At 44.5% G+C, this 15,239-nt stretch overlaps 1 protein-coding gene across 4 annotated transcripts in view; it reads left to right on the top strand.

The window, feature by feature from the left end:
* Positions 1–1,186: 1,186 nt before the first annotated feature.
* Positions 1,187–15,239, top strand: part of LOC133339433 (chymotrypsin-like elastase family member 2A) — a 29,507-nt gene continuing 15,454 nt past the window's right edge. For all 4 annotated transcript variants that reach the window (XM_061547586.1, XM_061547588.1, XM_061547587.1 and 1 more), the window contains exons 1-6: positions 1,187–1,387; positions 6,786–6,877; positions 7,196–7,293; positions 10,378–10,506; positions 13,563–13,699; positions 14,959–15,101. In XM_061547586.1, the coding sequence (XP_061403570.1) occupies positions 1,195–1,387; positions 6,786–6,877; positions 7,196–7,293; positions 10,378–10,506; positions 13,563–13,699; positions 14,959–15,101 (792 nt within the window). In that variant the 5' untranslated portion in view covers positions 1,187–1,194. The remainder of the gene's footprint in view (positions 1,388–6,785; positions 6,878–7,195; positions 7,294–10,377; positions 10,507–13,562; positions 13,700–14,958; positions 15,102–15,239) is intronic.

Genomic DNA, 15,239 nt, shown 5'->3' with positions numbered 1-15,239 from the left:
CAAAGACCTACAGACTCACACAGAGACCCATAGACTCACACACAGACCCATAAACTCACACACAGACCCATAAACTCACACACAGACCCATAAACTCACACAAAGACCTACAGACTCACACAGAGACCCATAGACTCACACAAAGACCCATAGACTCACACAGAGACCCATAGACTCACACAGAGACCCGTAGTTTGTTGTCCTTCTCCCCTCGTATTGTCGTTGTTGACGGCCCTTTTGAGAAGTTGTCAGGCCGCGCGCGACCACGTGGTCACAGGTGTGCTCGGTGAAAAGCAGCGCCCGCGGCCATTAGGCAGTCATCCAAACTTGCATAATCGTCATCGTCACGCGAAGTTCCTCGTCACTATCATAATTTGCATGCTCAGTTACCGGGGTATTTTTTTTTTCCCTCAGTGGTTAAGGGGCCGTCCTAAATGACGTCACGCACCTAGGGGGGAGGTTTGAGAAATGTGACGTTACATCAAAATGCGCAACTTTAAATGAATATAGACAACACGTTCTACTTATCTTCTTGGTTCTTTCGGTAAAGTCACGTAGAAGGGAAGTAATAAATAATAAAATAAAACATAATAAGTAATATTATAATATAATATTATGTTTAATTCTCATTATTAAAGTCACGTAGAAGGGAAGTAATAAAATAATAAAAATAAAACATATTAAAGTATTATTAATATATATATTTAATATAATATTATAATATTATGTTTAATTTTATTATTTTATTACTTCCCTTCTACGTGACTTTACCGAAAGAACCAAGAAGATGAATCCCTGCAGTCACGAAAGCTTTAAATCGAAATTTACGTTCTACTTAATGAAATAGATGAATATTTTCTCCTACAACATCGGAGTGTAGCGCCACATTAAATACGCACTGCAATCACAATAGTTTAAAGCGATTTGAAGAATGTTTTTGTTAAAAAAATTTGGGGGGGTGGGGGGTCAAAAATCGTCCAAACTCGCGTGACGTCATTTATGGACGGCCCCTAAGATAATCCGAATCCAACTATTGAAAAACCCACAGGGGACGGTGGTGGTGGTAGTGGCGGTGTTTCGTTAACATCTTATTGTTTTTTTCACCACCCCCTCTACGCGTCGAGTGTTCTTTATTTCCGCATATCTAGGCGGTGAGAAATTTTTGCTTCAAATAGCGATGGTGCAAGGTGGCGCATGGCAGTCCCCAAGACGCGTCGTCTCAGCTCGCGTGCGTGCAAGTGGTGCTTCCATTCGACTTCTCTCCGCGTGTTCATTAGAAGCGAGTTGGAGTTGAAATCTCCCACCACCGTCCACAAGATTGGAAGAACTTCGAGAACCATGGCGACTCAAGCTGCGTCAATTGTCCTGATGATCTTCGTCGCTGGAGGTTAGTGATATCCCCCCCTCCTCCTCCTCCTGTGAAAATTCCGTCACAGTTCCTGTGATGATAATGATGATGATAGAGACGCAAACTCCAAATATACAGCAGCAGGCATCATGGTTGGGATGGAACTCACGACCTCCTGTATACCAGGCGAGGTAGTTAACATCTCCTAGCCACTGTGATTATGATGATAGAGACGCAAACTCCAAATATGCAGCAGCAGCAGGTATCATGGTTGGGATGGAACTCACGACCTGCTGTATACCAGGCGAGGTAGTTAACATCTCCGAGCCAACATGGCGCCCCAACAGCAGTGGTGTAAGACATTGCACAGAAGTGATCGGGCCATCACAAATGATAGCTGCTAAACAAAGGGCTCATCATCATCATCACTTGGGCATTTATAGAAGCAGCCAAACAGTCATCGATTCTAAATGTGGAATGAGAAAACCGGAGGACCCGGAGAAAAATCCACGCGACCACGGTCAGCAGGCATTGGTCAGGGTCGGGATCGAATCCATAACCTCGTGTACATGTATACATGTTGTTTGCGTCGTTAATTGTGAAAAATCGGTCACAGTTCCTATGATCACTGTTTCATTGGTTTCATGGCTTTATTTTGGTGATTTCGATAAGTGTATTGGTTTAGCCATGTTTGTGTTGTTGTAGTACAGAGTTAGACTGATGGCCTTAATCTAAGTTGTCTTGTGGTTGTTGTTGTTTGACTTGCATCCCACTGGGATTTTTGCACACAGCGTTGGTGTGTACGGTGTTTGTTCTGCAATATTTTGCTGTTTTTTCTTGGATTTTCTGTTTGCACTCAGTCACATATTCACTTTAAGATGTTTTTGTTTTTTGCTTGTTGCTGTTGCACCCGATTCAAGAGCCGAATGGCTCACAGGGCTACATCTAATAAATGAACTTAAACTTGAACTCCTCCTCTCTCTCTGTATCTCTCTTTGTCTCTGTCTCTATATTTTCAGGCCGCATTCCGCTCTCGCGTCCACTCACAGTGCCTGACACGTTTTAACTATTTTGTTTTGCCATTGGGTAAGTTCTCCCCAGTTGAGCTGTGTAGTAGCTCTTGTTAAATCCTTTATATTAAGTTCACTTGCTTGCGTGCTTAGGACCGTGCAAATCTTTCGGTCGTTTTTTAACCCACTTCCCGTGATCCAATCGAGCTGACATTTTGCGCACAGACTCGTTGTGCGAGACAATTAATGTTCGTGAAATTTTTTTCAAAATTTTACACTGTTTAGGGAATTTTTTTTTATATTTAATTACCAATTGCTTAATGGTGGCAGACAATCATCTGACCCATAGGTGGCAGCCATCTCAAGCCAGAGGACGAGAGGACTCTAGCCGCCACGCATATAAAGGATTTAGAGTGAAAAACTTTGTTGAAGAATAGGTCTGTCGAGAAGACAGACCTATTCTTCACCTGAGGATGGCTGCTTGCGTTGTGGCCGAAACGTCGTGAGAATTATTTTATTATGTTTTATTTTTATTATTTTATTATTTCCATTCTACGTGACTTTACCGAAAGACCCAAGAAGATGTTTAAGTGTCCTTATAGGTCGGCGGGCAGGCGGGCTCCCCTGAAGCCAACCCGTGACATGCGGAGAGACCGGTTGGTCCTGAGCCGCTAGCTTTGGCACTCCGGCGTTGATTTCAGACACGGGACGGCTCCTGTCCCCGAACCCAAGTCGTTGCTCCGGGCGAGAGGGAGGGGACTCACGAAACACGCTGCTGTGCATTCGGTAGCCTCGGGTTCACCGCTGTGCAGTACTTGACTAATTTGCAGAGGGGGTGTTGCTGTCGATGAGGCAGCATCATCATCATCAGGCGTGAGGGCATCGGCACAACTCCCTCCCTGTGGAGGGCTTCTCAAATTCAAGTTCAGGTATTAGGTATAGAGCCCTGTGAGCCATTCGGCTCTTGAATCGGGTGCAACCGCAACAAGCAAGAAACAAAAACATAAACAAGAAAACATCTTAAAGTGAAATTGTGACTGAGTGACTGTGTCACTGAGTGAGTGAGTGACTGAGTGAGTGACTGAGTGACTGTGTGACTGTGTGACTGAGTGACTGTGTGACTGAGTGAGTGAGTGACTGAGTGACTGTGTGACTGAGTGACTGTGTGACTGAGTGAGTGAGTGACTGAGTGAGTGACTGAGTGACTGTGTGACTGAGTGACTGTGTGACTGAGTGAGTGACTGAGTGACTGAGTGACTGTGTGACTGACTGAGTGACTGAGTGACTGACTGAGTGACTGAGTGATTGAGTGACTGAGTGAGTGAGTGACTGTGTGAGTGAGTGACTGTATTACTGAGTGAATATGTGACTGAGTGACTGAGTGTATTACTGAGTGACTGAGTGAGTGACTGAGTGACGACTGTGTGACTGAGTGACTGTGTGACTGAGTGACTGTGTGACTGAGTGACTGTGTGACTGAGTGAGTGAGTGAGTGACTGAGTGAGTGAGTGACTCTATTACTCAGTGAATATGTGACTAAGTGCAAACAGAAAATCCAAGAAAAGACAGCAAAATATTGCAAAAAAATCACCGTACACCAACACTGTGTGCAAAAATCCCAATGGGATGCAAGTCAAACAACAACAACAACAACAACCACAAGACAACTTAGATTAAGGCCATCAGTCTAACGCTGTACTACAACAAACAAACATGGCTAAACCAATACACTTTTTGAAAATCACCAAAATAAAACCGAATTTTCACAATAAACGACGTGAACAACATGTACTACGCCCGTTGCCCCCACTGATGTCTGCTTCTCTCCCCGCCCAATGTGTGCAGATACTAACTGCCTACAAAATTATTTTTTGGGGGGGGGGGGGGGGAGTGATTTTTTCTTTGGGAGGGGTCGACAATTTTCGGAAACATGTTGGATCAACTTTTTATCCCCACATCTGGGAGGGGCTGGCCATCTGTAAAAAAAACTCTCTTATAATTTAGTTGACGGACAAACGGAGAACGCCAGGCTTTTATTAAATCATTTATATTAAGTTCGCTTGTTTGCGTGCTTGCTTGCTTGCTTACGACCGCGCAAACCTTTCGGTCGTTTTTTAACCCACTTCCCGTGATCCAATCGAGCTGACATTTTGCACACAGACTCGTTGTGCGTGACAATTAATGTTCGTGAATTTTTTTTCTCCAAAATTTTACACTGTTTAGGGAAAACAAATTAAATATTTCATTACCAATTGTTTAATACTGCAGACAATCATCTGACCCATAGGTGGCAGCCATCTCAAGCCAGAGGACGAGAGGACTCTAGCCGCCACGCATATAAGGATTTAGAGTGAAAAACTTTGTTTTTACGGGTTATACTTATTTCTGTCAATGCTAAGTGCGATTGTTAAAGCTATATGGGGGATTTTTGTCTTTGTGGTGTGTATGTGTTGATGGGAACTGTTACCATGCAATGGATAAGTGAATAGGATCTATTCCAACGGTAGGGAATTGCTAGATATTGAGTCGGCGGTGACGAGATGTAACTACCGCGCCTGGTATACAAGAGGACGTCGGTTCGATTCCGACCCTGATGCCTGTTGTACATTTGCAGTTTGCGTGTTTCTCTCTATCCCCGTGGTCAATGTTCAGCCACTTTTGACACCATCGATACATTGTGTCTTCCTGTACTGCCTGCAGACACACTTCGGCATCGCCGATGATGCCCTTTTGCTGGTAGGACTCTTAATTGACTGGCCGTCCTAAGTCCATCAAACGTTGACAATATACAGTATATATATATGGGACCTTTTTTGACATTATCCAAGATGATTAAAAAATTATAATAGGTTTAACCCTTTCTGGCAATGTGTTAATATGTTCAAACAACAACCTTTTGCAAGGCATCAAGTCTGCATAAACCAAACACACTTGGGGCAAAACATGCTCTGATAATTACGTATGCATTGTGTTTGAAACTGATTGGCGTACACCAGAGACAGCCTGCTTTATGCCCTTGTCTCACTATCCGTGTTAAGCCAGAGAAAGCCAAAAGGTGAACAGCACAAAGAGAATGCAAGTATCAGCGCAACTTAAAATAAAAAACAACCTTTTCTTAATGTTATCGATTTTTGCAAATCTAAGTCGAGTTCAATTGTTTAGTACGAATCGTAGAGACGTCCAAGTAGCGAAACTCCGCAATGTTGCTTGCAGCGTCCCCACCCCCTCTCCCCATTGTGACGTCACAGGCGGAGTTTGTGACGTCATAGGCAGGCGGGCAGGGGGGTTCGCTTTGTCCCTCACATTATGAATCAGCACGTGGTGCATGTAATTAATTAAAGTAGGATCATGATTGTAAACTACTGATATTAAATTAATAAAGGTGTCCCGTTTGGGCGGGCATTTCACCCCCCCCCTCCCCGTGCCCCCCACCCCCGCAACTTCCACCCATGCGGCTTGTGCGTGTGTCTGTACTTGTTTGGTTTGGAGCGGTAGTATAACAGTTAGTGCGACGCTGCGCGACGAACCCGGCTACGACCCAAGTTCGATTCCCGCTCACGGCCACCAGCACCAGTGAAGATCATCTGAACCAGTTCTGGGCCTCCCCTAGGTCGACTCGGCCTCAAATGAGTACCTGGCGCAGTGTGTAAGCATCGCCACTGGGGTGACAAAGGCGGTCGGGCGTGGTGCTGGTCACCAGACCCCTCGTGTGCCATGCTGGCCTTCGTAGGTGCTACTCGCTAACGAAACTTGCTCCGACAGTCTGTTCAGGCTATATGGTGGGATTCATCTTCTTGGTTCTTTCGGTAAAGTCATCACGTAGAAGGGAAGTAATAAAATAATAAAAATAAAACATAATAAAATAATTCTCACGACGTTTCGGCCACAACGCAAGTAGCCGTCCTCAGGTGAAGAACAGGTCTGTCGAGACGACAGCGTCTGAATGGTCGCCTCGACACACCTGGTTTTCACCTGAGGACGGCTGCTTGCGTTGTGGCCGAAACGTCGTGAGAATTATTTTATAATGTTTTATTTTTATTATTTTATTACTTCCCTTCTACGTGATGACTTTACCGAAAGAACCAAGAAGATGAATCCCTGCAGTCACGAAAGCTTTAAATCGAAATTTAATTTATTTCTTCCAATGATTGCTGAGCCAGAATCCATTAAATATACGCTGCCAAGCTTGGTGGTGTTCATTCAGACGCTGTCTTTCCGACAGACCTGTTCTTCACCTGAGGACGGCTGCTTGCGTTGTGGCCGAAACGTCGTGAGAATTATTTTATTATGTTTTATTTTTATTATTTTATTATTTCCATTCTACGTGACTTTACCGAAAGAACCAAGAAGATGAATCCCTGCAGTCACGAAAGCTTTAAATCGAAATTTATGGTGGAACTTTGTCTTTGTTTGTCTGCATGCCGCAGCGTACATCTCGGCTGTCCAAGGCACTCCTGCCGCACCCAGGGGCCGCATTGTGAACGGTCAGGAGGCCACTCCACATGCGTGGCCATGGCAGGTAAGCGGCGTCACGGATTCATACTCTTAGTTCTTTCGGTAAAGTCACCATGTAGGTAATAAAGCAGGTCTGTCTAGTAGACAGCGTCTGAATGACTCTGACGGCTGCTTGCGTTGTGGCCGAAACGTCGTGAGAATTATTTTATTATGTTTTATTATTTTATTATTTCCATTCTACGTGACTTTACCGAAAGAACCAAGAAGATCACTTAACCTTCTTTCGCACCCCCTGTAGAATACAAGAAATGTGATGAATGTTGACATTTCTCTCTGCACCCCCCCTCCTTCCATGCCTGCCTCTGGCCGTGTGTGAATGCAGGTGTCTGTGCTGTTCTTCTCAGTGAATTCTTGGTATCACAAGTGCGGGGGATCGCTCATAGATGCGCAGTGGGTGATGACGGCCGCGCACTGCTACAGGTTCGGCTGTCAGAATTATAATCTGAATATTTAATGTATATATATTTTTAAAGTAACTTTTTTTATATACAGTAGAACTTCGGAGATCGAACGCACCAGAACTCGAACAAATCGGTGTTCGAACGATATTTCCGAACATGTTTTGCCCCGGAAGTCGAACGAAATTCGGAGGTCGAACGGGCAATCGCCACTTGAAAGAACCTGTACGGCTGAGACGCGTATGGGCAGCGTGCATGACGCTTGCCCAGACAAAGGTTTTACCGTATGAGAGGCTCAGTTAACATGTAGCTCTCACCCAGTGCAGACCCGCAAAACATTGTTCCTTAACTTTTTCGGGGTGGGGCTGGGCTGGTCACCCCGTGGTGCCCTTAAACGTTTAACCTACTCACGCCGGCTTGTGCCCGCCCTCAGAGTCGGCCATATTTGCGTAATACACCACGCCCTGGCCGTTGACCCTGCAGGCCATTGACCGAGCAACCCAACGTTCCTACCAGCTCCCTCCGCAGGAATGTGTTCCCGACAAAGCAGCCTACAACACCCGGCCTACGCCTGACCATGCGACGTCGCGTTTAGGTGCGGGAACATTCAGCCAATGATGGCTCACCATTCAAGAGCCGACTGTGTCCCCCTCCCCTACCACCGAATCCTGTCTCCCAACTCACCTTGACTGAAATGACTATGATTGTGTTTAACCTCCGTACATAATACAATGTTAGGATATACACTACTAGCTTTACTACCCAGCTTCGCCCGAGACTTGGATTCACCACGCCCGGCCGCCTTTGTCTCCCCAGTGGCGATGTTCACACACCACACCAGTTACTCGTTTGAGGCTGAGTCTACCTAGGGGAGGCCCAGGACCGGTTCAAATATTCGTCACCGGTGGTGGCCGTGAGCGGGAATCGAACTCGGGTCGCGGGGTTCGTAGCGCAGCGTAGCGCTAACCACTAGATGCGTTACGCTTCCACATTTGCGGGTCACATGACAGATTTGACGTCACAGCTCACTTGCCGTGCAAAAAATAAATGCATTATTGAGCTCCCCCCCCCCAAAAAAAGTGTATTTTTATAATGTTTGCATGGTGTACAGTCTGGAAAGTACCCTCATTGCAAATGTCAAGTTTGTTGCATGTCGGGAAGTACGCTAAACATTTTGAACAGACACACGTATTCACATCTTTGCCTTTTATATATATGGAGATAGTGGTATTATCTTCTTGGTTCTTTCGGTAAAGTCGCGTAGAAGGGAAGTAATAAAATAATAAAAATAAAACATAACAAAATTATTCTCACGACGTTTCGGCCACAACGCAAGCAGCCGGCCTCAGGTGAAAACCAGGTCCGTCGAGGCGACAGCGTCTGAATGAAACAGCACACGAGCTTGGAGCATATATAAAAGCTGGGCGCATTGACAAAGGAATTTGCATATCAAGAGGAATTTAGCATATTCATAGGAAATGCAGGAATGTGATTAGTACTGCATATGCATGTGCATTATGCAGGTTTAACAGCATCAAAGGGAGCTGCAGTTGCCCTTTGATGCTGTTAATCCTGCACCACAAGTTACAGTTATTATTCGTGGTTCTTTAGGTAAAGTCACGTAGAAGGGAAGTAATAAATTAATAAAAATAAAACATAACAAAATAATTCTCACCACGTTTCGGCCACAACGCAAGCAGCCGTCCTCAGGTGAAACAGTTATTATTAATAAATAAAAATATTTCAATGTAACAATAACTCACAATTAAGTTGTCGTGCCATTTTGCTTTCATGCGCACGTCAGTTATCAACAACGCCTGGTGTATCAGTACAAACACCACGAGTAGCGCTACTATATGTTACGCTGTGTGTATTTTTCAGAAAATATATTTTCTATTTGTAACAAGTTTTTTTTTTTGCATTCATGGTAAGAAAAAAATTCTTGATTTCGTTGAATAGTTTTCTGAATATTTTAGTTACTTATTTATCTCTATTGATTTGGGGCCCCCTTGTGGCCAACTGCGCCCATATGCATAGCATCACACTGCACACACAAAGACAAAGATCCCCCTAATAGTTGTAACACACTGTTGGGGCAAGTGCTGTTAGCGAGCACAAATGAAGGCCAGAACGGCACACGAGGCGGTGGGTGACCAGCACCACGCCCGGCCGCCTTTGTCTCCCCAGTGGTGATGTTTCCTACACACCACACCAGGTACTCCTTTGAGGCTGAGTCGACCTAGGGGAGGCCCAGGACCAGTTCAGATAATCGTCACCGGTGTTGGTCGTGAGCGGGAATCAAACTCGAGTCGCCGGGCTGACCGCTACACTACCGCTCCCCACACACACACACATACCCCCACACACCCACACACATACCCAAAACCATTGTTGTGCCCCCTGTATTTCTAATGATGTTCACCATTCACAACCTCTCTATACCTCCAATGATGTTCACGAATCACAACCTCTCTCTATGTATATCCAATGGTCAGTTTGACACGTCGGCTTTTGCGACGAATATTTCTCGTAACAATGTTTTTTTTTTGGGTTAGATCGCGTAAATATAAATGTGCAATTAACGCGCCACCACCAGATAATTCTGGACAAATTGCCCGATGATGCTGGATCTGATTACCAGTGAAATGTGACGATACTCCAATTGTAAATGTTGCTTTGGGTTTACTCTCCAACACGCAACCAGTGTGCTGAACTAGTAACGAATTGGCACATATTGTTCACCTGACAAACCTTACTAATTGGCTGTGTCGGGTGGTGGCTGGTTCAACGACACATTTATACTTACGATCTAACCCAAAAAACCATTATGATGAATATTGCGAATGCTGTTTCACCATCTTCTTGGTTCTTTCGGTAAAGTCACGTAGAATGGAAATAATAAAATAATAAAAATAAAACAATAAAATTATATAATATTTTATTATTTCCCTTCTACGTGATGACTTTACCGAAAGAACCAAGAAGATGAATCCCTGCAGTCACGAAAGCTTTAAATCGAGATGTTTCACCATTCACACACACTCTTGCTATCTCCAATGATGTTCACCATTCACCCCCGTCTCGCTATTCCCTCCCATGCTTCAAGTAACAACACGATAAACAAGGTCTGGCTGGGAAAGCACAACTTGGGAACACATGAAGTTGGAGAAATCGCTTCCTCCATCAGCCTTTTCATCACACACCCCTCGTGGAATCCAGACTTCCCAGAACACGGGTAAGTACTGTCACGCTCAGTAGTGGTCGGGTGAAGATCCTGGATTTAATTATTGGGTTTCAACCGTTGATTAAACGTGATAAAAATTAATCCGTAAAAACAAAGTTTTCACTATAAATCCTTTATATGCTTGGCATCGGGGCGGCTAGAGTCCTCTCGTCCTCTGGCTTGAGATGGCTGCCACCGATGGGTCAGATGATTGTCTGGCAGCATTAAACAATTGGTAATTAAATATTTAAACAAATTTCCCTAAACAGTGTAAGATTTTGGAAATTATTTTTCACGAAAATGCATTGTCACGCACAACGAGTCTGTGTGCAAAATATCAGCTCGATTGGATCACGGGAAGTGGATTAAAAAAACGACCGAAAGATTTGCACGGTCCTAAGCAAGCAAGCGAACTTAATATAAAGGATTAAAAAAAAAACATCTGGTGATGGGAGGGGTCTCAGCTTTTGTCACCAGTGATTTTAAACACACACACACTTAATTTTCTCAAGTTTGGGATTGCATATTCTTAGGTTTTTCGGTTAAGTCACGTAAGTAAAAGACTTGTGTTGCCTCCGAAACGTCGTGATTTTTATTTTATTTTATTTTTATTTTGATGTTTTACTTACGTGACTTAACCGAAAAACCTAAGAATATGAATCTTTGCAGTCACGAAAGCTTCAAATCTAGAATTTGGGATTGCACTTAATTTGGATTATTCCAGATTTGAGATTTGAAAAAAGAACTGAACATTAATCCAAATGCAGAGTGGTGTCGCTGCTTGTGTTGTGATATCTGAATGAATAAACAAAACAAAAACAATTGTTTTTATTTACCAGATAACGCCCACTGAGCAAGGTAGCTATATTTGATGCAGTGACCTATCACAAATGATAGTTTAACAAAGTGTCTTATGAGTTGTGCGCCTTCTGGTGTCATCTGGTCCAACACCAATGGAGACTAGGCTCTAAAGAAAGCCGTCTCGGGTGTGGACCAATCAACTTCAAGGACAGTGCATATTATTATCATTATCAGAGTTGCTTCTTTTTGTTTGCTTTTTTGACTACTTGTGTTGTGGTTATTGCAAACATGATTCCTTGAATAAAGGTGTCAGTTTTGTACCAGTTTAAAAGGGTAAAAAACTACTACTAAAGTGTCTTATCATCATCATCGTGTGGAAATTCATATCAGCCAGATACTCTCAACGCATGAAGTTGATTCTAAATGTGGAGGGAAAAACCGGAGAACCCCAGATAAAAATCCACGCGACCACGCGGAGAGAGACACGCAATCTCCACATATACAGCAGACGTCAGGGTCAGGATCGAACCCACGATCTCCTGTGTACCTGGCGAGACATTTAACATCTCGCCACGGTGACATCCCTCAGCCAATTACAAACGAGAATGTTTGCTCTGAAAATACAGAAAGCATAATTAACAATTGGGATACATTCTAGATTTGAAGCTTTCGTGACTGCAAGGATTCATACTCTTAGTTCTTTCGGTAAAGTCACCATGTAGGTAAAACATGGAAATTAAAATTAATAAAAATAAAACAATAATAAGTATAACCAGTAAAAACAAAGTTTTTCACTATAAATCCTTTATATGCGTGGCGGCTAGAGTCCTCTCGTCCTCTGGCTTGAGATGGCTGCCACCTATGGGTCAGATGATTGCATTGCACCATTAAGCAATTGGTAATTAAATATAATATTTTTGTCCTAAAAAGTGTACAATTTTGGAAACATTTTTTCACGAACATTAATTGTCACGCACAACGAGTCTGTGTGGAAAATGTCAGATCGATTGGATCACGGGAAGTTGGTTAAAAAACGACCGAAAGATTTGCACGGTCTTAAGCAAGCAAGCAAGCAAGTGAACTTAATATAAAGGATTTAAAAATCACGACGTTCCGGAGGCAACACAAGTCTCCGTCATCAGGTGGGACCGTCACAGCCAGATTTGCTGATGCTGATGCAGCAAATCTGGCTGTGACGGTCCCACCTGATGACGGAGACTTGTGTTGCCTCCGAAACGTCGTGATTTTTATTGTTTATTTTTATTAATTAGAATTTCATTTTTACCTACGTGGTGACTTTACCGAAAGAATTAAGATTATGAATTGGCATACAATTGGGGGAGCTAATACAAGATAAATATGCATGGATGATGTAACACTTTCCAATATTCATTATTGATATTGTGGGTCACATGGTGTGTGCATACAACGTTTGTCGTATACAATCTCACCGACCAAACACAGCGAATTAATTAAGCTGGTACGTGAGCAAACGTGCCCATCTTTACTGCTTCAGCGCACTGGTATTCTGGAGATCCATCCACGACATTTAACCATTGGTTCTGGCATCCTGCTACTAGAAATAAACAGCAGCATCAGGCAGTATTTCGTTTGGTGTCCTTCCCGCCGCACCTACGATTAGCACGGTTGGATGCGTATGGTGTGAAAGAAGTTCAACATACATCGACTCACACAGAGACCCATAGACTCACTCAGAGACCCACAGACTCGCACAAATACCCATAGACTCACACAGAGACCCACATACTCACACAGAGACCCATAGACTCACTCAGAGACCCATAGACTCACTCAGAGACCCACAGACTCACACAGAGACCCATAGACTCACACATAGACCCATAGACTCACACATAGACCCATAGACTCACACAGAGACCCATAGACTCACATAGAGACCCATAGACCCACTCAGAGACCCACAGACTCACACAGAGACCCACAGACTCACACAGAAACCCATAGACTCACACAGAGACCCATACACTCACACAGATACCCATAGACTCACACAGATACCCATAGACTCACACAGATACCCATAGACCCACTCAGAGACCCATAGACTCACTCAGAGACCCATAGACCCACTCAGAGACTCACAGACTCGCACAAATACCCATAAACTCACACATAAACCAATAGTTTGTTGTCCTACGTACGGTGCGAAAAAGTTAAACGTACATACATAGATACATCCCAATTGTGTAATTGCATGGCATGCCACCGCATTGACTCTTTTTCAGGTTTGACATCGCGTTGATTAAGCTCGCTGCCCCAGTGTCACTGAGCAACACCGTACAGGTGGCTGCACTGCCCGGTGCTGACTGGCTCCTGCAGAGTTGGCAGTCTTGCTACGCTACCGGTTGGGGGAGGCTTTACAGTGAGTGCGGGAAAACATCATCACACCCTACAAACTGCAGTGTCCATCCGGTAAATGGTGGTAACATCAGCAGGGCCAAAGGGGAGGGGGTGGTGTGGAGAAGGCAGAGGTCGCAAACGGGTTTTGATTCCTTACCCGTACCCGTACCCGGCCGCACCAGGGTCGCAAACGGGTACCCGTAACCATACCCGGCCGGGTACCCGTACCCGGCCGGGTACGGGTACCCGTACGTTACCCGTACCCTACCCGAAATGAGTGACAAAACGGTTACTCACCGATGACTCACGGCCTACCCGTACCCGTACCCGGCCGCACCAGGGTCGCAAACGGGTAGCCGGGTATCGGGTAGGGTACGGGTATCGGGTACCCGGTTGCGACCTCTGGGAGAAGGCTTTCTCTCATGAGATGTGGTCAAGAGGTTATCGCCGGACCATGTGTTGACTCAGTTGTGCCATTGCAGCTGTTCAGACCGAGAGTTGTAAGTTCAACTGCCGGGCAATAGATGGCGGTGGTGGCATCTACTTCTGCAAAACATGAAGAACCAGTGGCATCTACATTTGCAGAATGTGAAGAACCAGTGGCATCTACATCCACAGGAGATTATACAACTTTTAAAGTCATTCCCCGTGTTTAGTGTACATCCCATACAACGTGTTTGGAATCAACAAGAGTAAACTTGAACTTACAAACAAATTGACTAACGAACAGACCTCTAGAACCTTACTCGTTTGTAATTCCAGGTGCACAACACAAGTAGTCAAAAAAGCAAACAAAAAGAAGCAACTCTGATAATGATAATAATATGCACTGTCCTTGAAGTTGATTGGTCCACACCCGAGACAGCTTTCTTTAGAGCCTAGAAAGCCGTCTCGGGTGTGGACCAATCAACTTCAAGGACAGTGCATATTATTATCATTATCAGAGTTGCTTCTTTTTGTTTGCTTTTTTGACTACTTGTGTTGTGGTTATTGCAACCATGATGCCTTGAATAAAGGTGTCAGTTTTGTACCAGTTTAAAAGGGTAAAACCCTACTTATATAAAGTGTTACCAATTAAGATGCTTGCAATGGATGGACGAATTTTTTTTACTGGGCCGTTTCAAAATTGGCATCCTTCATGTGGCCTGCAAGTCACGTGACGTTAAGTCGCTGGCCCTATCCAGCCCAAGGTGTGTAGCTTCCCCACCGCTGTTATGGAGTTTCATATACCACGACACATCTGATTGTCTGCCCTCCCACCCCCCACTGTGTCTTTCTCAGCCAACGGCACTCTCCCGCGAGTTCTGCAGCAGGTCGCTCTGCCCGTCCTCAGTTATGACACCTGTAGCAGGAAACAATGGTGGGGCTCTCTCGTGACGGAAAACATGGTGTGTGCCGGCGATGCTCAGCACTCTACCTGCCAGGTGCGTGAGCGTGCAAACATGCATGTGTAACGGGTTCCGGAGACACTTGTAGAGGTAACTTCTTTATTCCACTCCAACAGCACTCCAACACTCCAACACTCCAACTCTCCAACTCTCCAACTCTCCAACACTCCTGAT

This window comes from Lethenteron reissneri, unplaced genomic scaffold (assembly GCF_015708825.2).
Source record: "Lethenteron reissneri isolate LAM-NWPU_2019-01 unplaced genomic scaffold, ASM1570882v1 scaffold_1864, whole genome shotgun sequence".
NCBI classification, from domain to species: Eukaryota; Metazoa; Chordata; class Hyperoartia; order Petromyzontiformes; family Petromyzontidae; genus Lethenteron; species Lethenteron reissneri.
Note: the sequence above shows the minus strand (reverse complement) of the source record. Positions and strands in the feature narration are given on the sequence as shown.